This window comes from Phalacrocorax aristotelis, chromosome 5, assembly GCF_949628215.1.
Source record: "Phalacrocorax aristotelis chromosome 5, bGulAri2.1, whole genome shotgun sequence".
In the NCBI taxonomy this organism is placed as follows: Eukaryota; Metazoa; Chordata; class Aves; order Suliformes; family Phalacrocoracidae; genus Phalacrocorax; species Phalacrocorax aristotelis.
The window spans coordinates 38,929,871-38,952,237 of NC_134280.1; the positions used below are offsets into that span (position 1 = coordinate 38,929,871).

At 42.1% G+C, this 22,367-nt stretch overlaps 1 protein-coding gene across 4 annotated transcripts; it reads right to left on the reverse strand.

Moving 5' to 3' along the window:
- Positions 1-1,897: 1,897 nt before the first annotated feature.
- MYL1 (myosin light chain 1) lies at positions 1,898-21,949 on the reverse strand. 4 transcript variants are annotated; one of them, XM_075094037.1, is made up of 8 exons: positions 10,802-11,313; positions 9,992-10,016; positions 9,713-9,740; positions 6,345-6,488; positions 4,560-4,733; positions 3,631-3,708; positions 3,060-3,112; positions 1,898-2,219 (listed from the first exon to the last, which is right to left on the reverse strand). In XM_075094037.1, exons 2-7 carry the CDS (start codon positions 9,992-9,994, stop codon positions 3,084-3,086), a joined length of 456 nt encoding a protein of 151 aa, XP_074950138.1. In that variant the 5' UTR covers positions 9,995-10,016; positions 10,802-11,313; the 3' UTR covers positions 1,898-2,219; positions 3,060-3,083. The 4 variants fall into 4 exon arrangements, with proteins under 4 accessions (XP_074950138.1, XP_074950140.1, XP_074950137.1 ...); XM_075094039.1 differs by having other exon boundaries at positions 10,689-10,903; XM_075094036.1 differs by lacking the exons at positions 9,992-10,016; positions 10,802-11,313 and adding an exon at positions 21,462-21,949.
- Positions 21,950-22,367: the final 418 nt, after the last annotated feature.

Below are 22,367 nucleotides of genomic sequence, written 5' to 3' on the forward strand. Positions count from 1 at the left end.
GACTAGTATATAAGGAGCTTGCCTTTCTTTATAAATGAATTAATTATTTAAGGTCACCTCAATATTCTTGTCTTAAAAGAACATGAACATTTTTTTACATATTTGTCTCTATTTAAATTTGGGTGGGGATTTTTTAAAATTACTAAAACCTTTGGGTAGCAGAACAATCCATTCCCTGTGCAGCTCTATGAAATACTTTAAGACTCAGTCTCAGTTTAATGGGAGAGGAATATTCTCTTTGTTTTCATCTGTTTTATCTGTAAAAATTATTTCTGCTTTAATTTTTAAGGAGTAAGAGTAGTGTAGGTAATGTTACCTTGATTCCTTGCAGTTAGAGTTCAGAGGAATATTGTCGGGCTGGTTATGTCTCATGATCTGGCATTTTGTTTTAAAAAAAAGTACGAATGTGGGTTTTTAAAAATGGGTGGCTTAAAAAATCTGTCTACTTTTGTTAGGTATCTGGGCTTGGGCCCCAAGTATTTTAGAAATTAATAAAACTTGCAATTCCAGAAATGAAAATATGATGGAAATTTCAGCCTTTTCTTTAGGGCTGCGTCCAACCTTGGGCTAGGCTGGTTCTGTGACTACATGTCAATGCAGTGTGACAGGGCAGTGTAAAAAGGAGGCTGATGGCATATATGGTGAAATGTTGTGTTGTTTTTTGTTTGCTTTCCCAGCAACTGAGATCTGCAGTTTTTTGGAAGGAGGAGCTGCATGGAGTGTGTGTTCATAGGCAGTATGTTGAGGAACAGCAGGGTGTCTAGCAGTCCCTCAAGAAACGCATTCTAGGCTGAGTCCCTATAAATACCTTGCTTTAATGCATCGCTCACTTTTTTTCTTGCCTTTTTTATGATAAGATTAAATAACAACTTCCTTTTTTTTTTTTCTTCTCCTATGAACATTTTTCCCATTGTGCACATAGTAACTGCAGTCCCCTGTAAACTACCTGCTGGCGTAAGTCTCTGGCCAGGCTGTAATTCAGAGATTCATTTGGCTCTGTCTACCAGCGTGGTGAGGGTTTAAATGGGAGATTTTTTTGGGAAGCCTCAGAAAGGAGGCAGCTGCTCTTTCAACGGCTGTGGTTTATTCTGGGGCCAGCTGCCCCCGCTGTGCCCTCCCGCACCTGTTGGCATTTGAATTATGGTCATTTCGTGCGTAGTAACTTAATAAGGCAAAGTCAGATTTTAATAGAACAAGCTGACACTCAGATGGGGGTTAAAGCAGTTTTGTGAAGGCTTAAGGAAAAGAGAGAGGAGCTACATTTAAGGGCAGGGATGTTCAGGTAACAATACTTGCCTGAGCAATGGCTATTCCCACTGTCACTGTAGAAGGGGGAATTGGACTCTTCTTGCTATGGCCCAGGGAATGACTGCCCCAGGACTGCTCCCAGACACAGCCTTTCAGGGTGGCTGGTATTTCTGACTGCTTTTTCTAGTTGTCCATAAAGCTATAAATACAGGCAGTAGCTAGGATTCCTTCCTAATAGTGTCGTGGACCTGCTGTTGTAGCATTATGGAGATTTTGCTGGGAAGAGTGGATCTGTGTGCACCCCTGCAGCAGGGCCACCCTGGCTGGTTTTGGGTCTTGCCTGATGTGCCAGGGCAGGTGCCACCTTAGGAGATGTTCTGACACCAGCTACCAGGTTGTCTTCTCCCAAAAACGTTTAAGTGCTGATGTAGGTGGTAGTTCCCTAATTACTCCTTCTCCCAGTCCCCAAAGAAAACACTTTTCATTCAAATTTAGTAGAGTGACCCCCTGGAGATGTCTTTTTTTTTTTTTTTTCATAAAACTTTATTTTGTGAAATACAATACACGGAGAAAATAAATTAAGTGCTGATTGCTGCTTTGAGTGGATTTGAACAGCTTTAGAGGAAAAAAAGACTTTATAGCCGCAAAGTGACCACAGGAATTTATTGATACTTTATTTTTCCAGGAGATTACATTGTTTCAGTGCAAACAACATGAAAAGAGATGTGGGATGGTTGGATCCTGGATGGTAGCAGTTTATTCCGTCTAGCTTGCCTTGGTGAAAGTTCAGGGTTTTTTTAAATGAAAGTCTAGTTACCCAGAGGTAATACCTATGGATGCACTGCTAAAAAGTGGTGGGGTTAGAGGCGCATCATCCAGTTCTATGCAGTTTCCATGTTGACGGTGACAGACTGAGCAATAATTTCAGGCAAATCTTGAGTGCTATCTGGTCTTTCTGAATTTGACTTGTTCTGGGAAGGAATGGGAGAGTTGGACGAGAAGTCAACATTGGCTGAAGAAACACGTGCAAAATTACAAACTGAATCCTTGATTTCTGTTTTTGAGGTGTTGTTTCATACAGGAGTTGGGAATGAGTCTTTCCTGGGCTAAAATAACTAACAGTTCAAATAAGCCCACAGACCCATGATATTTTACATTTGCATTTTAAAGACAGGTGCTGGGATTTTCTTTGGAGAGAAAAGCAGCATATCAGGGTTGTGGACTTTTTGTTGTTTTTTTCCCTACTTGTAGAAGAACTGCTAAATGATTGGGTACTTTTGAAACCCTCTTGACTATTGATCATGACTGTTAGAGTAATATTTTTCAGATTATTATTTTGTTTGAAGAGCTGTTCTCAGTAGTTTGCACAAGTATTCAGGCTATTCTGTCTTTACAGAAATGTAAAAATTATCAGAAGATATTTCTTTGATGTCCTTTTTCTGAAATCAAAATCTCAATGTGCTTTATATAATAAATGTCTCAGGCTGTCAGTTTGCATAGCTTAAACTCTAATTTTGTACAACAACAGAGATCTAAGGTAATATTTAAGCCTGAGCATTTCCATGCTCATGAATAAACTGAGCATTTCTTTTCACATTTTGAATATGTTTGAAAAAAATCCACTAAACACAATTTCCAGCCAGATAAAGAGCTGTGAATAAGACCCAGGAATCCATACTTCTGTTTTCTTTGCTCTTGGTCAACAGCATCATTTTGTTCTGTTTGTATATTTGGGGACATGCCGTGGGCATGTGGAAGCCTTTAAGCATAGCAAGCAGGCAAGGTTAAGTGTGTAAATGAGAAGAACGTACCGTTTGGTGTCTGGGGAAGTCCACTTAGACAGACAAGATGTGCTTTACAAACGCTGTGGAAAAATACAGATACACTAGTTAGAAGGAGCAGCAAATGTTACTTTCGGAAATACCTTTAAGAACAACAGCTGTTAGTGAGCTGATGGCATTAAAACCACACATTTCTGATCAGATTTGACCCAACATTGTGATAGAAAGTTCTAAGTGTTTAGTGTTGTACAAACCAAATTCTCTTCCCACTTAAGTATGAGAAGACTAAACATATGACAAATAGAGCACAGGAAGCAATCCTGTAGCTGATGTTTAGACAATCACTGCAACTGCTCTAGAGGAAGTCTAGAGACCTGGCATTGATCAAAGTAGCCTTCTCTGCTGTGGCTAAGTCTAGTCTTTTGAGTAGTGTGACTGCAGGCTAAGCATACTGCAACTGTTGTTTTCATGCAAAAGCTTTTCAACCTAACTCGGTTGTAGCTTTGTCTGATTTGCCTGAGAGGCTAAAAGCCAACTGCAGTGAAACTCTGTGAGAGAGGGAAGAAATGTGGGATGAAGGGTGTTGAACCCTTGCACCTACCCTCATAGTTGATGCAGCCGTTGGAGTCTTCCTGACCTTTCATGAGTTCATCTACTTCCTCTTCTGTCATCTTCTCACCTGGACAGTGGGGAGAGCTTGGCTAATTCTTCCACAGACATGCAACTGAGGCTGAACCCTACAAGCTTTTCCAATGGCTTTCCTTGTTTTCTGAGTTAGTAACAAAGACATGTAACTGAACGGAGCTTTATTACTTTTAACTTTCTTTGGAAGTCTTGCATGTGCCTATAGGATTCTAGTTATTCCTACACAGTGAAGAAACTATGCAGTAAATCCTCTATCCTTGTCCCCGTGCTTTATGTCAGTGAGGTGTACAGCCTTTTCTGTACAACTTCTTTACAACTTCCTCAACAGAGGCAATGGACAGGGAGGTGCTGATCTGATCTCTCTCTGGAGACCAGTAATAAGACACAAGGAAATGGTATAAAGCTGCAGCAGGGGACTGGACATCAGGAAAAGGTTCTTCACTGACAGGGTGGTTGGTCACTGGAACAGGCTCCCCAGGGAACTGGTTGCAGCACTAACGCTGTCAGAGTTCAAGGAGCACCTGGACGATATTCTTAGTCATATGGTTTAGTTTTAGGTAGTCCTGCAAGGAGCAGGGAGTTGGACTGGATTCTATGGGTCCCTTCCAACTGAGAGATGCTCTATGATTCCCTTTATTCCTCAAACAACAAGCACTCTTAAGACCTAGTGTGAATTTAGAAGTAATAAACCAAACCTTCTCCATTGGGCTTTCTACTGTGTTTTGTGCCTGCTTTGCTTGTGGATTCCCAGTTAGGAAACCCAGAGTCTTGTCTGGCTTTGTAGCCTCCTACCTTTCCAAACTGATTAGAATACCTTTCCTCCCTCTCTCATGCCTTTAAACAGCAGCAATTTTTAAAGTGCTCACAGAGGTGATAATCCCTTACCCAGAGTAGCCAGTACGTGGCGGAGTTCAGCCCCCATGACTGTGCCATTGCCTTCCTTGTCAAAGACACGCAGACCCTCAACAAAGTCTTCATAGGTACCCTGTTCCTTGTTGTTAGCAGCTGCTTGCAACATGGGCAGGAACTCTTCAAAAGTAATTTTCTTGGCATTCATCTCTGGAAAGAAAGCACCAGTTGCTACATGCTAGACACTTCTATGTGTGTTCTTTTGGGATATTCGCCCTCAAATGTGGAAGACCCTCACACCTTTTCTATCCTTTGCTCTAGTCTTTGCCTCAGGATTTGGCAGTTTCTTTGCAGAATCTGGATTCTCTTTATTGTGGGAGTTAATTTTCACATCCTTGCTCCACCCCTCTTCTCACATAACTTTATATGCATATGTGCATGTTGTATTTTTCTTTCAGAAATGAAACTTGCTGTACAAGTTGATCTTTGAAAGGATTTTGGAAGTGGCGGAACTACAGAATACAGTAAAACAGAAACTTTGAGCTCCAAGCAGTGGGAAAAGGTAACCAGAGTGGGATGTTGCAACTTAGGCAAGCCCCTGAGGTTGCTGATAGCATGTTACTAGCCTCTTTGGGGTCTCCCGGATGCGATAGCAGAGACTATTAGCAAAAGAATAAACTAATTAAAATCAAGAATGTCCAGTAGGGGTGGTGTCCAAATTTACTATTTAACATGTTCAGTGTGGAGGTTGAAGGACGCAGAAGCTTAATGCATCTAACCCCTTTGGTCTCATGAGCCAGAAGTTGTAGTTCTCAGTGAGGCCTTCCCCAGATGGTTTTTGCTGGAGCAAGGCTGCCAAATAAAAGGATTCCCCCCACCTAGATTTTTGCAAAGAGCAACCTTCATCTGGACAGCAATGAAATACAATAAATGAAAACATGGGAGAGACTTTTGAGTATACAGATGTTTACAGAAACTATTTTACTACCCAGCTATATAAAAGTGACTGTCAGTTATTGCTGTAGTCACTTAAAGTACTGTCAGTCTCACTTCTCTGTTAGTCCTTTGCTCAGTGCTTCCTGCTGGTACTAATGCTTAACTCAAGTCTTCTGAATTGTTCTTCAAAGCGGCCTTTACCAGGCCTGAGGGTTTGGGTATAATGTAGCCTATCTTAATATGGTTCTGCATGACCGAAATCAGGGCTCACCTGCAGCCTAGGTCCTTGTTAGGAGGAGGTGACTACAGTATTTACCATTTCTTTTATCTCCAAGAGGGGAGAAAAGGAAGTGGAAAATGGCTGCTATAATAAATGGCCAACACATGCCTCAGCATGCGCAGGTTTGTAGGAGCTTTGAGCAGACCACCCCAGTCAGCAGAAATATACAGGTGGGTTTCCAGTCCCAGGGCATGTCTTGGCTTATGCAGAAGATCCTGCACTGGAAGGACCTGGAGAGCTGAGTGTCAGCTATTAGAAGTAGACTCTCAGCTCCTCAGCAAGGGCTGGGGCACAGATGGATTGTGAGCAGCAATAAGTTGGCATTACACCTACACCAAATTAACACCAAAATGATCCCTACAGAGAATTCTCCGTAGCCTAAGGAGAAGGTTTTCCTCTTTCTGAGCATTGTATCCCCCATCATCATCCTCTCAAAAGGAAATGGAGAAATTACATGTATTGTTGCTGCAGAGCTCCTTCCCCTGCCCCTCCTTGCTCTCCTATCAGAGCAAAAGTACCTCTCCCTCCTTCTGTGACTATTGATGTTGCCTAATTACAGCTCCCCAGCCTGAAGAAAGACACGTGAGAGACTGTAGGGTACTTACCCTCTTTGCTAGGGTTGCCCAGGATCTTGTTGATCTCGGCATTTGTAGGGTTCTGTCCCAGTGCCCGGATGATATCGCCAACCTGGCTCAGGGTAATCTTGGCATCACCAGTCCTGTCAAACAGGAGGAAGGCCTCCTTGAAGTCTGCAAGGGAAGAGCAACAGTTAAACTGAGCCGGGCAACTCCCTATTGACAATTTGTGTTGACAAAGAGGTGAGCCTATTGTCTCCTGGCATTGTTCCACCAACTCCAGGGGAGTTATCCAAGGGGAACCTTTGTCCCACGATCCCAAGAAAAAACTCCTCCCCTCTGACACTTTGGTTTCACTGTTTTTAATCTTTCATATCTACCTTCATAGTTTTCCTGTCTCTAATAGCCATCAATGATTGACCCTGTAGTTGTTTCAAGCACAAAGAAAGATAAGCTTTCTACAAACATTGCTATTCAAGAACAGGTTTCTTTACAAGACACAGCAGCAGAAGGTAAAAATGTTATTATCCACTCCACCTTATCCCACCAGAGGACTGGGACTCTTCTGTCAAAGTACCTAGCAGTGCAAGACATCAGAGTGCAATCCCAGCATCTCAGCTACACAGTGCTAAGGGGGAAGTTGAAGGTGGATTTCAAATGCTTCTACCTTTGTTTTCCCTTAACGTTCCCTTACAATGACATTTCTACTCCTGTTTGTTCCCTCCTTTGCCCTTTACAGTCTGTCCCTGCATCTTACAAATCCATGAATATCTGGCTTTTCCTGTAGTAATACTTGTGTGGTGCTTTATTTCAGTCCATGTCCAGTGTATACACTGAGACTTTGCTTCTTTCAGTGCTGCCAAGTGATCGATGTTGACTTATTTTCCCCTTGCTGCTGACCAAGGACTTGGGGTACAGATATTTTTCCTACAAAAATCAGCATAGATGGTCACCTTCTCTTGCAAAGTTCCATGTTAATTATCTTAATATATTTTTCAGGCTTTTTAAAGTATTTGTTGCAATGAATAAAGAAACGTGTTTTTTAAAAAAGAGGAGGGGGCAAAAGTCAAGGGACTAGCTAAAAAGCTATCTTAGAACCTCATATGTCAGGAGCATCTTGGACTGTGCTGTTGATATTTTCTGCACTGCAGTGTCTGATGATGCTGTGTTTTAGCTCCAAGTAAACCAGGTGAAATGTCTTTCCCTTGGCCGTGATGCACTTCCACCAGCTAGAGAGGCTTTGTTATTTCACGGTGTGTGTAGGTGGAATGCTCTTTGTGCCTTGGGGCAGATTTAGGAGTAATAAACCACATCTCAAATCATGTCTTCATTTATCTTGTGCTGGGGACAGGTGACACAGAGGTATTTAAGTTCTTGTTTCAGCCATCCATATACCGCCTTAGTAAAGGAGTTGCTGGCACCCAGTAAAACTGCTGATACAGGATGTCAGCCTGCTAGGCTGTAATCTAATACATCTGAAACTAATCCTCTTACTGTCTGATGTGAGAGACCTATAACCCTTTACTGCTAACCCTCTCCCCTTACAGCTTTTATTGCAGGATATGAAATCAAGGCCTTCTGCACCTGTGTAGAGCTTCCCCTTAAAATATACCAACTTGATATTGGCTCCTGCTTTAGCAGCTGAGGTCGATGAGCTGTAGTGATTTATACCATATGATCTGATCTTTCATCTGGTGCATTAATGACATTTAGGCAGAGTGAGGTGCAAAACAATGCCAGTTTGCTATTAGCAAAGCCATCAGGAAACTTCTTTGTTTTGTAAATCCCGTGTTATATTCACTAAGTTCTGAACACTGCTCCCCAGCTTAGAGAAAAAGCCTGATTTTTAACTTATGTCTCTAAGGCATGCATTTCACTGCAATGTATCTTTGCTGTGGGGTTTTTCTTTTTAGTTTGGGTTGTTTGTTTTGGGTTTTTTTTTTTGTTTAGTTGGGTGTGGGGGTATTTTTTGTTGGTGGTTTTTTTTTTTATATAGCTAGTCCTAGTTTATACCTCTGTTGGAATAAGCACGTCTAAAATCCCTCTCTGAGGAGGGTACTAGCCAGCTACTGGTGCGTCAGCCTGTATGGATGGAAATAGTTACTGAGGGTGGGACAGCTCTGTTCCTGGGAAATTATCCCTCTCTCAAGTAGCTTTTAATTGCTCCACTGCTTGGTTCCGTCATCATGGCATTACAGCAGCTGGACGATCTGAAATATGTACGGAAGCTGAAAGAAATATTTTGCTTCGTTGTGCATGCCAGCAGCTTTGAATTGATGGCATTTTTCCATAAACCCTCCCAACCCTTTTGGAAAAGTTTTAGAATTAAAAAGTGAGGAAGAGACCAACTTATTTTCTTTGTGACCAGGGGTGTTTGGGCTGCAGGAAATGTTTCGAGTCTCACTGCACTATACCTCTCCCTACTGCTTTGATGGTGTAACCCAGAGCAGGCTGGTGTTCATAAAGTTTAGGGCTCTCTTAAGACCTGCTTCTAGCTATTCCTCTCCCTCTGGATCTCTAGTAAATCCTTGTGTCTTCCATTCTAAATACTTTGTTCACAGTAAGAAGTCTACTATATTTGCTACTGATTTTGACCTACATGATTTAATATAACCCAAATTAATCTCTTAGGATATTTAAAACACTCCAGCTTAGATTTCCAGTGCTTCAATGGGGATTTTTGTTCATGTCAGAATTTTTAATCAGATCTTAATAGCAGATTGAAAAAAACCAATTGGAACTTACTGGTGTCTTGTGAAACAGAGGATAAAGCAAGATGCTCAAGAACTGCAGCATATCCAGACTATTGTGTTTTATATGCAACAGTTTACACAAGTCACTTATTTGCTAACTATTTCCATGCTTCATTAATGTATTTACAGTAAAACAGCCTTTCTTCCTCCCCTTCCACAACACCTCCTGGCAAAAGTGACATGTAGGCCTCTTGCATCTTCTATTCATACAGAATTGGAATGTCACTGCCGCTAAGTTAAATTTTCAGCTCACTCTGTCCTTCTTTTGTCCCTTACCTGCCTATTTCCCCCATGACTTTCAAATGAAAGACCTGTTTTCAGTATCCTTGTGGATGGCCAGTACAGGAGCACAACTGAAAAACGTTCAGTCGGTAGAGCTGGTAACACCAGCATATTTCCTCTTCATACCATGGCATAAACTTCTCAGTCTGGGCAGCATAAAAGCACCCAGATAAATTAATTGTAAGTCTATGGTCAGGTTCTTGTACAGCGTAAGTCAGCACTGCTCCTCTGAAGTCAAGAGTGTGGTGATTTACACCAGCTGAAGTCCTAGCTTGTCTTTTTTGTAAAGGTTAAACTTCTGAGCCTGTAGCTCCTCTCTGAACCCACATACATGTAAAACACATCGGCTCTTTTGTAACTTACCATCCTGTTGCGCCTGGGAGAACTCGATCTGTTGGAAGGAAATCAATCACAAAAAATAGCTTAGGAAGGAGGGGCTGGGGGAGAACCTGTTTGTTTTCTAAAGCATCCAGCTCAAGCCATGAGTCATCTTCCAAAACAGCAAAAATGTGGCCTGTCAGATGTGCAGAAGTAATGCAGATAGCAAGAGCGCTGTTAAGACTAGTGAATATTTAGCATTTGGTAGCCATTATGTGTTCCCCCTCCTGCCCCCTGTTAAAGTTTAACTTTTATTTCACTTACCATTAATTTGGTCGGGAGTGAAGGACTGCAGTTGGGAAGAAAGAGAGAGAGAAAAAAGAGAACTAGTACTGCTGAAAATGCACTGAGAGAAAGTAAATAGCACGAAGTAGCTGAGTGCTCTCACATCTGGCTTGCCTAATGTAATTAGGCCATATCAACCTAAACTAGCAACTGCCCTTGTAAAAATGCATCACCAGGTCTGTTCTTAAAGATTCCATTAAAATCTGCATCCCAGGGAAAGCCAGGGTTATGGCTAGAAGCAACAAAAATCTAAAGTCTCTTAACTAAAAAAGAAGTTGTTAATGTATCATCAGGTCACTTACTGTTTTAGAATAGACCTGCTTTATTAAGACCATTTGAAGTAATATTGCTAAACAAGTAGGGTTTTTTTACGTTAACATAGAAATTAAACCAATCCCTTAAAGTTTGTTTCAAATTAGTTTTTGACAGTATATTGTTTCATAAAGTATTAAACTATGATATTTTCTTATATAAAAATATTACTATTTTCCTTTGCCACTTTAGCAGGTTTCATCTGATTTAAAAAAAAAATGCTTAGCAGACAGCACTAGCAAATTGTAACCCTTCTGTCTGAAGCTACAGGAGCCGCATGTCTACCATTGCCTGGTGCAGAACTTGAGGCTAACCGGAAAACCTCATGTAGTCCTTTAGGTTTAAGGAGGAAAGCCAAGCATACCTAAGCTGTCTTCTGGACTGTCCTTCCCCCACTAGCACAAGAGCAAGAAGCCTGATTTACTTATACAAAATATACTGTCTCACTGCTAATCAATAGCTTTCCAGTGGACCCACCATGGTTGAGAGTTGGAAAAGAAGAGCAGCAGACGGGCAGGAGGGATTAGCTGAGAGGTCTTGAGAGTGGTCCTGCTTTCCTGGCCTTTCTTCCCCTTATTTATCTGGCGGTGTTGACGGCATTGCCTGGATTAGGTGTCAGAAGGAAGCGGTCCCTCCCCTTGGCGAGTTCTTTAGCTTTCTTAGGGCAAAGTGACAGAAGGCTCCATGTCTTGATTGACATCTTATGATGGCTATTTTTAGGAGGCTGGAGAGGGATAGGGAGTGGCAAGCAGTAAGTTTGATTGATGTCAGCACTTTCTGGGTCCGTACTTTCAAGAGGAGATATTCCTTGTCCAGACCTACCAAGACTTCCTTATAGGGAAGGATTCTATTTCACCAATAAGCTATAAAGTCAGTGAGCAAGAAGTGTTGAGGGTGAGAGGTGCCACGTGTTTGCCCCGCTGGCTGGTTTTACATGTGGCTTGCAGGTCGTGTTAGATGCAGCTGGATGGTCCTCGTACCTTTGCTGGGCTTTGCTCAACCCCTTAGACAGACAATACAGCGCTCAACATTAGATGAGTGGTGCTGCTGCTTGTCTGCTCAGTGTGATCCAGTCATTGGCACTGAGCAGAAGATAAACCTGTTGGCAGAGGTGGTGTCTGACTGTGAAGCTCTTCCTTTGCACCGGTCGCATTTTCCAAATTTTGAACATTTTAAAGAGAAAAATTATCCATATGTTTTGGACCCAATTGTATCGCTATGTTAGTGGCTCATGTGTAGATGTATCCTGCAGGGCAGTGGGAAATTTATATTCACAGTAGCCTGTGCTGTCTAGGACGTTCTTCTTCTAGGGCTGGGGCTAGGCAGGGCACCAGCATACCAGCTTCAGGGCTCACTGGTGCAATGAGAGGAGGTGTTGCCGAGAATTTTGGGATATGGAGGTAAGGGAGAAGCCGTGATAGAAGCTAAAAAGTCCAAAAGGCTTTTTGTCATCCTTCCAGGATGACTGTTCATGATGGGAAAAGGCGTACTCGCTTTTTTGTGTTGCAGAGTGTAGGGATCATGGTGCAACTACAAGTGGGGAGTTTCTAGGTAGGTTGCAGGAGGTACAGGCCGCAGCTTCTTCAGTAGCAAAGGTCTAGTCCCACCATGTAACATCCTCCAAGCCCGGGTCAAATCTCCAAATTGATGCTGTGAGACATTGCAAAAGGAATAGAAAACTTTGCTCCAAACGCCTTCCTTTCCCCGTCACCTCAACTGGGTTAAGAGTGTCACGGAGCCGGGGTGGGAATGGTTGTGTGTCAACAACAGACTCTGTTGCAAACTCAGGTCCCCTCTCTAATTTCTATTGATTTCCTTCGAGCATTCACTGCTCCTGGTGTTCTAAAGACAAAATGTGATTAGTGAGGGAAATTTTTTCCTGTCACTTGCTTAGTTACCCTGAAGATAAGAATAACCTTTGTGAATGTCTCTCTTCAGTATATTGAGGCTCTGAAAGAAAGAATAAAATCTAAGCAGACTTAATTTTACTCGTTTTTGGTTGTGGGTTTTTTGTGGGGTTTTGGGTGTTTTTTGGTTTTTTTTGTTGTTTTTTTTTTTTTTTAACTGAGCAATCAAAATAACTCAGAATATTTGGTTGGATTTGAGACATTAGCCTCCTACCTCCTATTTTGAAAACTAAAAATACAACTGTAAAGAGTTTTCTAAGCTTACCACTTTAGCTGGAAAACATTCTGTCCAAAAAGATTATTCAAATTTTTTGAGAAATATCTAGAAAACATACTGAGTATGAAAACTGCTCCACCGCCAATCCTGCACTTGTGGTTTTTCTGCCATTTGTAATCTATTAGCCTGTGGGAGCACGGATGTATTCAGGGTGAAGTGTAGCTATGATCAGGTGTGGTTGCATAGAAAAGGGGGTTTGTGCTTTTGTCTGATTTAGCCAACATAAGTTTAGCACAGCACAGACCTCCTGGTTAATACTGGCTGGGGCTGGAACTCAGGCAGTGAGAAAGCTAATATAGATCTTGACTATCAGTCTCAATGCATTAACAAGGAAGCTTTCTAAAGACTTTGGCAGAGCTGAAATGTTGCCTGGGTCAACGTAGTGTGTTGCCTTTTGTGGAATTTTCCTTCTGCCCTTAGCCTCTTGCTCTCCAGTGCTGGCAATTGGGAAATATTCCCCTGAAAACAGGATTTTAAAAAAAAAATTTAACACTTTGATTAATTTTCTTGAACATTTTTTCTTACTTCCAGATAAACTTTATGGTTGGCTACAACAAAACTCATCCCCAAAGACTTTCGATGCCAAGCAGAAAATAACTGGGGCACGTTTGTCTTGGGCATGGAAAACTGATACCTGGATTAGCCATCTGGCTTGAATGGGCTATCAAATATCTATAAACTGAGTAGAGTCTACATATAAACTGATTGATCTTTTGACCATATGAAACTTTGGTCAGAGTTTAGATGAGGAATTACTAGTGTACCACATCAGCCCTTCATTTTATTACTGGTTCTTGAATAAAAGCACACTAGACGAGTTTTGCTGGGAGGAAATATTTTAGCATGGGCATGTTGCATTCACTTGAATCACCCTGCTTTAAGTCAATGGGTTTGTTGGGGGCTTAAAATGCTACTTGTGTTGCATAAGGGTGCCTACAAATGCCCTCGTATAGAAAATATTTCAAACACTCCTTAAAAGAAATTAAAGCTAACTTTTCTGATTCTGTAAGGAGCTTTCATAAACCTCAGAAGGCAGAAAGAAGTATTTTCCAGTTATCTGATCTTTCTTCTGATCCTGGTGGTGTTTTTTGCATTATCAGAGGACATGATGCGTCTCAGGATCTTAAAGATGTTGAATTTTCAGGGAGTTTGGTTTAAAAAAAGTAAATGTCCCTTCCCTCCCCAACCCTCCAGCAAAAATAACAAAACATTGAAGGAACTGCAACACATGGTAAGACCCAAAGGGCCTGGATTTCTCTAACTTGGCTTAGCCCTTATTTATGGACAGAGTTATTATCCAGAAGGTTTTCTGTGCCAAAGAAAAAGGTGGTGTGTTTGGGGGTTTTCTGTTTGTTGTTTTGTTTTGAAGATTAAGGCTTTACCTTCTATAGTTTGTGACCACCTTCTATTCTTCTTGTTGCTAGATAGAGCATTTTGACCAGGTCCCAGTTAAATAGGCTAGGGTGGATAAGATGGTACGCAACTCTCTGTCACCACCTAAGCCGAAGACTCAGTCCACACAAATCTTTATTTCCAAATTCTTACTGAAGTTCCTAACTTCCCAACAAATCACCAGTTCCTGGGCCTTAGGGCCCTGACCTTTGCAGTGTGGTGCTGTGCTCACCTATTTAGGCTGCTGGGCACTGGGACTGAGTACAGTTGTGCTCAGTGGCAGTCGCTTTGTGCTCACTGTAAATGTGTAAGTGTCTGCACAGGGTGCAAAGCCCCGAGAAAAGATGCTGCTGGGATTTAAAGCATTCATGCTCCATCTGCTTGTTACCCTTTGGGTGAATTACAGAGAAGGGAATAATCTTTGGATTTTATTAAGAGAGTCACTAGATATTTCGAGGTACTGTCTCCATAGAAGAGATTGAGGACATATCAGATGCCTTGGAAAATCAGAGAGGAGAAAATTGGAAAGTCCCCTAGGACTGTATATTTAACCTTCTATTCAGGACTGGACTGATTTTTTTATTTTTGGGTGGAGATAAGCTAGGATTGAGCCTATAGCACTTCATATGATATCTGCTCGCCACTAATGCCTGCTCCTTGATTAATACAGCTGCACATGTTTTCTGCTAGACATCACTGAGTGCAGGATTGCACAGCTCTCAAACCCTTCTGAAAAGCAGGCTGTCGTTCCCCCGTCCCTCACCCCAGTTCAATAGGTTGTGCGATCGATGCCGCAGATTTTGGAGAGGCTGCTTCTCATTTAAGTAAGAATCAGCAGCCTGATGGATTTAACCTCATGTCTTTTATGAAGCAGAGAAACATTAGGAGCAGATGAGCTCTTGAGAAAGAGAACTCTGATTTGAGAACAGAGCTGCCTAGAAATACAGTTGAAGAAAGAATAAAAATGACCACCATTAATATAGGAGAGAAAATTGCCTGTGTGAGATACCATGAGGTTTGGAAGAACAGCTCAGAATCTCTTTGAGTTTAATGGACTTAACTGCAGACAGATGAATTTGAATTTTTTCTAAGGATTCTGTGTAACTTTCCAGCTTGTTTACTTTTAAAGCTTGTAACTTCACACTTGCTTTACAGTTGTGCAAGAACTTTTGGATGAACCTTGCTGATTAATTAATGTGCCCTTCTGAAATATCTGGGAGTGAAATGTGCTCTAGGTGTGCTGCTGATCATACCATTTTGAACAGATTTCATTAACTTCATGTGGGGAAATACATTCAGTTGCGCTCATTTTGGTGCTGAGCTCTTCCCCCTGGTATCCAGTGCTAGGATGTGTGGGAATGGTTCAAAGCTGTGCCGGGGAGGTTTAGACTGGACATTAGGAGGCATTTCTTTACCAAGAGTGTGGTCAAACAGTGGAACAGGCTCCCTGGAGAGGTCAATGCCCCAAGACTGTCAATGTTTAAGAGGCATTTGGACAATGCCCTAACATGCTTTAACTTTTGCTCAGCCCTAAATTGGTCAGGCAGTTGGACTGGATGATCATTGTAGGTCCCTTCCAATTGAAATAGTATATTCTATTTATTTGTAAAAGTGTCCCTTTTCTAATTGCATTTAGTTTTGCATGAACATGTATAATCAAGGATATGCAAGGAAATGTGAGGCTTTGGAGCCCTGCTCTTGGGTGGATTTGTTGTTCTAACATGCCTCCCAGCGGCAGTATCTGAGTATTAACATTATTTAAACTATTGCTACTTGACATTTAAGTGCTATGCAGTAAACCAGCCAGTTGAAAGTGCTTTTTGGCAATGGGTATAAGATGTAATAAAGTCTTAGTGAAGTGGGGGCAAATTTCCAGCTTGGTTGTTTCATATCTCCTTACAGACAAGTTCTTTCTTTACTTGTCACTGGCTAAATTAGTCACCTTCTTCTTGCCTTATGTAAGATAAACTCAAATGTCTTGTTACTATCTGTTACAGTCTCTCTGTGCTCTAAGGGGGTTTAAAACACTATTTTAGAAATATTTGGGGTTGGTTTGATTTATTAGTTGATGGGAGAAAGGCTCTGGCACACAACCACTGTTAACACTTGAAATTACTCTGAGCTGTTGAAACGTTGCTATCTGTGTAATTTGCTTTAAATTCCACTGTTTCTACCAAAGTTTGTTGCTCCCCAGACCCTCCAAAGGCTATAGCTATCTTTTTTAAATGCTGCCAAAGCAGACGTAAGAAAAAGTGTTTACTAGTATATATGGACAGTCCCTACTTTTGAGGGACTCCTTGCTTAGCAGTGCTTTAGGAAGGAGGCAAAATTCTTCTGAAAACTTTGTAAAGAAAACTAAGTGGTGGCTTTTCTGTTTGTTTTCCTTTCTGGTTTTCAGCAGTGTCCCAAAGGGACTTCTTGGTCAGATCAGCTGAGTCTGATGTCCAGGTTCCCTATCCTGGCACACCTTTATGCCATGCCTCACCTATGCAGTGACTTAGCAACTTCCAGCAAGGGGGGTCTGGCATCAGTGGTGGGGTTCACAGGGGCAAGGATTTGGCTGGGGCTGTTCTGCTCCAGGGTGGACCCTGAATGCTGGAGTATCTCAGTGGTCAAAGTGGTAGGAACCTGGTCTGGATGGCATCAGATAGGCATCTTTACATCTCTTAAGGCTAAGTCATATTTATGCTTTTCCCCTTCCTACCTAAAAGGGCACTTGGGACCGGTGACTTTGTCCAATGGGTATATCAGTCCTAGGGGATCTTTCTGGCATTGTTGCTGGAGCTGGATCAGGCATAACCTGAAGTCCTGTGCCAAAACTTTCAGGCAAAAACCTGCCAGTTCCTAATAAAGCCCTTAGCATTACAAGCAAATCTACTGCTAATGCTCCTGTTCTCACTCCACAGCTTCGCATGAAGTTTGGCTGCTGTGTAATCACTCTCCAAGTGCTTCAGCTGACATTTGCAGTCCTGCTTGCCCTCCAGCCCAGAAGCTTTCTGTCAGTGCATTTTAGTGAGTTTATCTCTCTCTGGTTATATCCAACGCAATGTCTGTTCAGAGGTGACCTACTTGAGTAGTGAATGTAATAAAGAATTAAGGACACTTGAAGAAATGTTTTTTACTGCCTTAAGAGCTCTGTATTTAAAAGCAAATGATCACACAGGTTTGCTTCCATGCAGCAGGCTTCATCATGCATCACACAGTTACACAGGCCTTAGTAAGCCTTTACTAGTTGATAGCTTTTAACTACTTTTCCCCTAAAGATGTAGGTGGCTTATCTGCAGTTGGGCATGGCATAATTGGTGTCTTGGAATTCCAGTCTTGAAAACACCAGCATGGAAAGCCTTGTGTACCAAATGAGCATCACTTACACCATGGATACTTGCAAGAACCCAATCTCTGTCTCTGCTCAGGAGAGGATACTCAGGTGTATCCTTGAAGTAAAGGGCCCACTGTGACAGTGGGTCAGGGTACTACACGTTCAGACCACCCTCTGCAGAGCAGAAGCCTATGGAGCACTGCACTCCACATCGCCAGTACCCAGATCCCAAAACATCACAGTTAATGTTGTGAGCCTGGGCTTGATCCAAGGGCTGGTTGCGTCTGCTGGAAAGAGCCCTTAGATTTCCAGTTAAAAAAACAACACACTTTTCTTGTTGGGATAGAGTCTAAGTTAAACTGATTTGGGCAATATGAAGCTTATCCATTTCTCACTGCCTCTGTGGCAAAACCAAGCATGAGACATCCTCATGATTAATGTCTAATCCCAGTTTTGCAGGCTTAGACCCGTAGCCATGCTCTTTGTCAGCTCAGCATTTTTCTTCTCACTCAGGCTTGTGTGGAAGAAGGAAGTTGACAAAACAGATAAGCTATCTTTTTAGGAGTGTCCTTGGTCACAGTTTTAACTACAGAATTCTTGAGGGTCTCTTAAAAAAATGGTCATTTTGCTTTTAATCGTGGCTGGTTCCTGGTGGTAACTCTCAGGTGCATCCATCACTCTGTTCTTCTCAGTTATGATTTAATTTTTAACCTTTTTATCTATGATTTAAATCCAGGCCACACTAGTGATAAGGAAAATTGGAAATATAAATTTGGGTTGGAAAGGCTTGTGCAAAGCAAATTGAGTTTTATGTTGTTTCCTGAGTAGTGGGTAAAAGGGTCTTTAAATTTCCACCTCAAAACAAATTCTTCCCCCCTGCCTTGACTCTCTTACTGGGGTTGTTGCACTGTAAGCTATGGTGAGCTGAGAAGGGGCTGAGTGTAGAGATTTGAGTCTTTAGCAGTTAGGTATTCCTGTTACACAGTTTTATAGTCAATAGATGGTGCTCAAAAATAGAAAATCCAATACCAACCGCTTTTAGTACTAGCAAATAACCAAATATTTGCTTCAATTGGGTTAAAGTGGGGAAAAAAGAACAGAAGAGGGTGAAAGGCCTGTCACAATTTCTGATGGTGACAGGCAATTTTGGGGTTCCTGCATTTGCAGGAACCCAGACCTCTTAAAAAGAATAATAAAAAAAGCCTGACTTTCAAAGCATGCACCCCAAAAGGCTCAGAAAAGCAGATTCCCTGAAGACGGGCCAAGCTGGGCATCTGGGAGGAGGGGTACCTCTAAAAGAATCACTAGCCATGTTTGTAAAACACGTTCTTGTTTGTTTTGGATAATATTATGGTCTCTGACACCAAATTAAAATTAAGTACACTGAAATGTGTGGGTGGTTTGGCTGCTGTAAACCCTTATTAGGCAGCTCTACCCTTACCTGCCCCAACTGTAACAGTTAGAAGGGGTTTGGATGTCTCTTTATAAAATCTATGAAAGGATTTCTCTGTGTGTGCCTGCTGTGTGGCTCCCCAAATCATCATGGGCACCGCAGCCTGATGTTCCCAGTCACCCCTCATTAGCAGCAGGCTCTGGCATGGCTGTTAATTCCCCTGAGGAGTGGAGGGGACCCCACTTGATGCCCTTGTTCAAAGTGTTGGAGGCTTTGACTCCATGCTTGGTAAATCATTATAAAAAGCCCCAGGACAGGATCATTCACTGATTCCTGGACAAAAGCTTAGTTTTAAGTACTCCGTGGCTCCAAAGCTGTGCTGGAAATGGTGCTGTGCCTTTACCTGTGCTGAGACTTTGGTGGCTGAATGGAAGGATTCAGGATTAATTAATGCTAATTAAGGGACTGGGCTAAGACTCAGCAAATTTTGATTCCTGATTCTGACACATCTTCCAGGCAAATCACTTATAAGAAGATGTTGTTTCCCTTTTCTGCCTGAGCTTTCAAAGGGTGAAAAAGGATAACCCAGGGTGGCTGGTTGGGACCTTGGGAGGTTGTCCAGTCCCTGCCCCTGCTCAAGGTTGGATGAAAGGCACCATGGTTATTCCTGGTGCCTTCTCGAAGAGCCCACTTACTCGAAGGTGCTACAGTCTGCCTGGGCAGACCTTGACTGATGTGGGGTCTCAGGTGAGAGGGGAAGGTCAGGGATAGAGGAGATATGTCATCCTTGTGGACCGGAAGGGCCCTGTCCACCCTTGCAGCACCTATGAGGCACCCTGCTCCTTGCCTGACAAGGGCAAGATGAAGAGCGGAGGAGATACTTGTAGAAAGATGTATGCTTGTGATGAATGGGCAGGGCAGGGGCTGTGCCACCCACTGCATTGCAGGGTAGTCATGTAACCTCCATCACGCTGTTCATATCTTCACTTATTTGCAAATAGGAGTAGTAATGCTTACATGCTGCTGTTAGTGTTAAAAGAATAGTTTTGTCATACTAGCCCAGGTTTTTTTCCTCCCCTTCAAAGAGGAAAATATTTTGTCTGATATTATCTCTCAAAAGAAAAAGAATTTAGGCAGACTATCTTCTTTTATCAGTCTGAATATGACAAATCCCAGAGCGTTCTCTGTGCTACCAGTATGTGTTTCCTGCCACAATAGAGAGCTGTCTGGGTAAAGGAGTGAACTGCAGAGATGCCTCAGAGTGCAGTCTGCCATTTTTTAGCTGGTAATATACTATTAAGTCTATTTATGTAAAGATAGATTAGCTAGGATCACTGGAGTTGAAATTCTATTTTCTCCTAATGAACTGGACATAGAAAGCTATCAAATCATATTAAATTATTTAGAAGAAAATGTAGCTTGCATTCCCCTTCATCTCTGAGACAAGTGAAATGTTGAGGTCTAATGTAATTTTCAGACAGTATTCTCAAAAACAGTGGGCTTTTTGTGTAGCCTTCACTATGATTGCTCAAAGTATTTCAAAATACCTTTTTTTCCTCTTGCTTTTGTCTTGCTTTGCCAGTGGGTTCAGCTTCAGTGTTATGAGAAGCTACATACTGTTTTAAGAAAATACTGTATACTGATTGTAAAAATTAAAGCAAACTTCAATAAATTTCACTAAATGGGTCATAATATTGGGATTATATATATTAAGATACCTGAAACAGAATTCATCATGAGATGGAAATGAGTAGGTCCTATTAGGATTCTTTGTATTCCTTCTTTTCTCCATAATAGGCATGATTCCTTATGCAGAATTTAGCAGTTTGGCCCTGGGACCAATCAGCTTGTCAGATAGGTGGAGAATAACTATTTATAGTCCTACATGGAGAAACTGGTCTGTCTCTTTATCACTTTTAATCACTTAACCTCCCTCTCTTCTTTCCGAAGTAAAGAATTTCCCAACATGGAGGAGTTTTCTTTGAAGGGTCAAAGCAACAATCAGTGATGTTGGTTGGCATGCAAAGTTGAAAGACAGTATGAGATCAAATGGAAGTGCAGTCAGAGGGAAACCTCTGAAAGACTGTTTCTCTTTGTTGCTTTCAATTTGCAGCAAATTGCAAATTCTAAGCAAGTATGTAAAGGTGAGAGGAAATCACTTGAAATGTTCCCATCCATGGCTTTCCAGACTATGGTTTCTGTCAATGTTTGTGGTACAATGCAAATGAAAAGAAAATAGATGAAACTGCCAAATCCCTCTTTTTTAAAAAAATCTGTTGTTTTGTTTCTGCTTTTAAAAATAAGCCATGCTGATCTCAAAACACAGGACTAAAGGGTCATCAGGTGGTTGCAAAAATTTGGAAAGGAATTTGAGGGGAAAGTGCAACGTAAGGTGTGGTTTCAGTACTGTGCTATGAGAAAACATTGCATTTCACGTTTCAGTAACCCTTTCCTGTCCTCATGCACCTACTTTAGAGGTTGGGGGGGGGAGGGGAGGGGAGGGATGTTGGTTGGTTTATTTTAAATGGAGCTTTACCAAACAGATCACACTGATACTGGCTTGTTAAAAAGTTCTGAGGGCCACCCTCCAAAATACTTTTGAAATCACTAGGCTTCGCTCTTGTGTTAAATCATGCACCATGCCTTACACCCCTCCAGCTACTAAAACAATCAAAAGCTCAGGCAGGTCAACAAATCTGTTGCCAGAGGTTACTCATTCATTTCACTGCAATCCCCAAACCGGAACCAAACACACACAACATTTTGCTGCAGGTCTCAGCTGGGACTCTGCTAATTTTCCCCTTTGGGAGTGCTTTGGGTCCACAATCAGCACACGTTCATCCATTTACCTTGATGCTCTTGAGGTCAATTGCGGGTTCTTTGGGTTTAGCTGGTGCGGGTGCTGGCGCTGGTGCGGGTGCTGGTGCTGCAGCTGCTGCTGGTTTCTTTACATCTTTCTTTGGTGCCATTTTGTGTTGCTTAAACTTGAAAGTAAAGGTGGCCCCCCCAAAAACCTTTAAAAAAAACCCCAAACCTTTAAAAGTAATTCCTGGGAGAGGAGCAGTGGTCAGAATGAGCTACAGCCTGTGCCCTGGAGGTGGACCCAATGTGCTAAACTCTATAAGGGCATATATATATTTCACTTAGTGCCTTGTACAGTCCTGACACATGCAGCTGGATTGGACAGCTTGCTAATCAAGGGGGATGTCATTCCAGCTCGAGCTATAAATGGAATGTAACAGTTCAGGGCTTCATAAGATCAAGGGACTTTGGTGGCTTCCCCCCCCGCCGCCCTTAAAAACCCCAACCACCTCCCCTGTATTTTTTTTTAATGTGTGCAAAGGAGAGGGAAATGTGACAAACCCAGTTTCAGATCTGCCGTTGACATTTGGGCATGGATTGGACAGTCCTTTTTCTCATTAGAATTTCAGTTCTGCTTAAGTAATAAATCTTCTTTCTTCCCTTCCCTCCCCTGTTCCCCCATGCCTCCATAGCACTCCAGGAGGATTTAGTTTCAAGCAGGAATTTTGACTTTCATGGCTGGGAAGATCATCAGTTTCCAACCTCATTTGCTTCTCTCTCCACAGCCCCTCACTCCTTCTCTGCTTCCTTCTTTTACAAGGAAGTGTTGACCAAGCAAAGGCTCTGGTTGTTTAAAAATAAAGCAGGCAGATACGGAAAACAGTGCAGTACCTTGAGGCAAGGTGTCTCTCCCAGACCCTGAGTGTCTTTCTGTTCTTACTATTCCTTTCTAT

What these genes read in the sequence shown, in the direction of transcription:
- MYL1 (XM_075094036.1), bottom strand. Translation starts at nt 21,581, where the DNA reads ATGGCACCAAAGAAAGATGTAAAGAAACCAGCAGCAGCTGCAGCACCA. An exon ending in CCACGTACTGGCTACTCTGG is followed by an intron (nt 3,709 to 4,559) that starts GTAAGGGATTAT and finishes CCCACTGTCCAG; the next exon opens with GTGAGAAGATGACAGAAGAG. An exon ending in CGGCTGCATCAACTATGAGG is followed by an intron (nt 3,113 to 3,630) that starts GTAGGTGCAAGG and finishes ATTTTTCCACAG; the next exon opens with CGTTTGTAAAGCACATCTTG.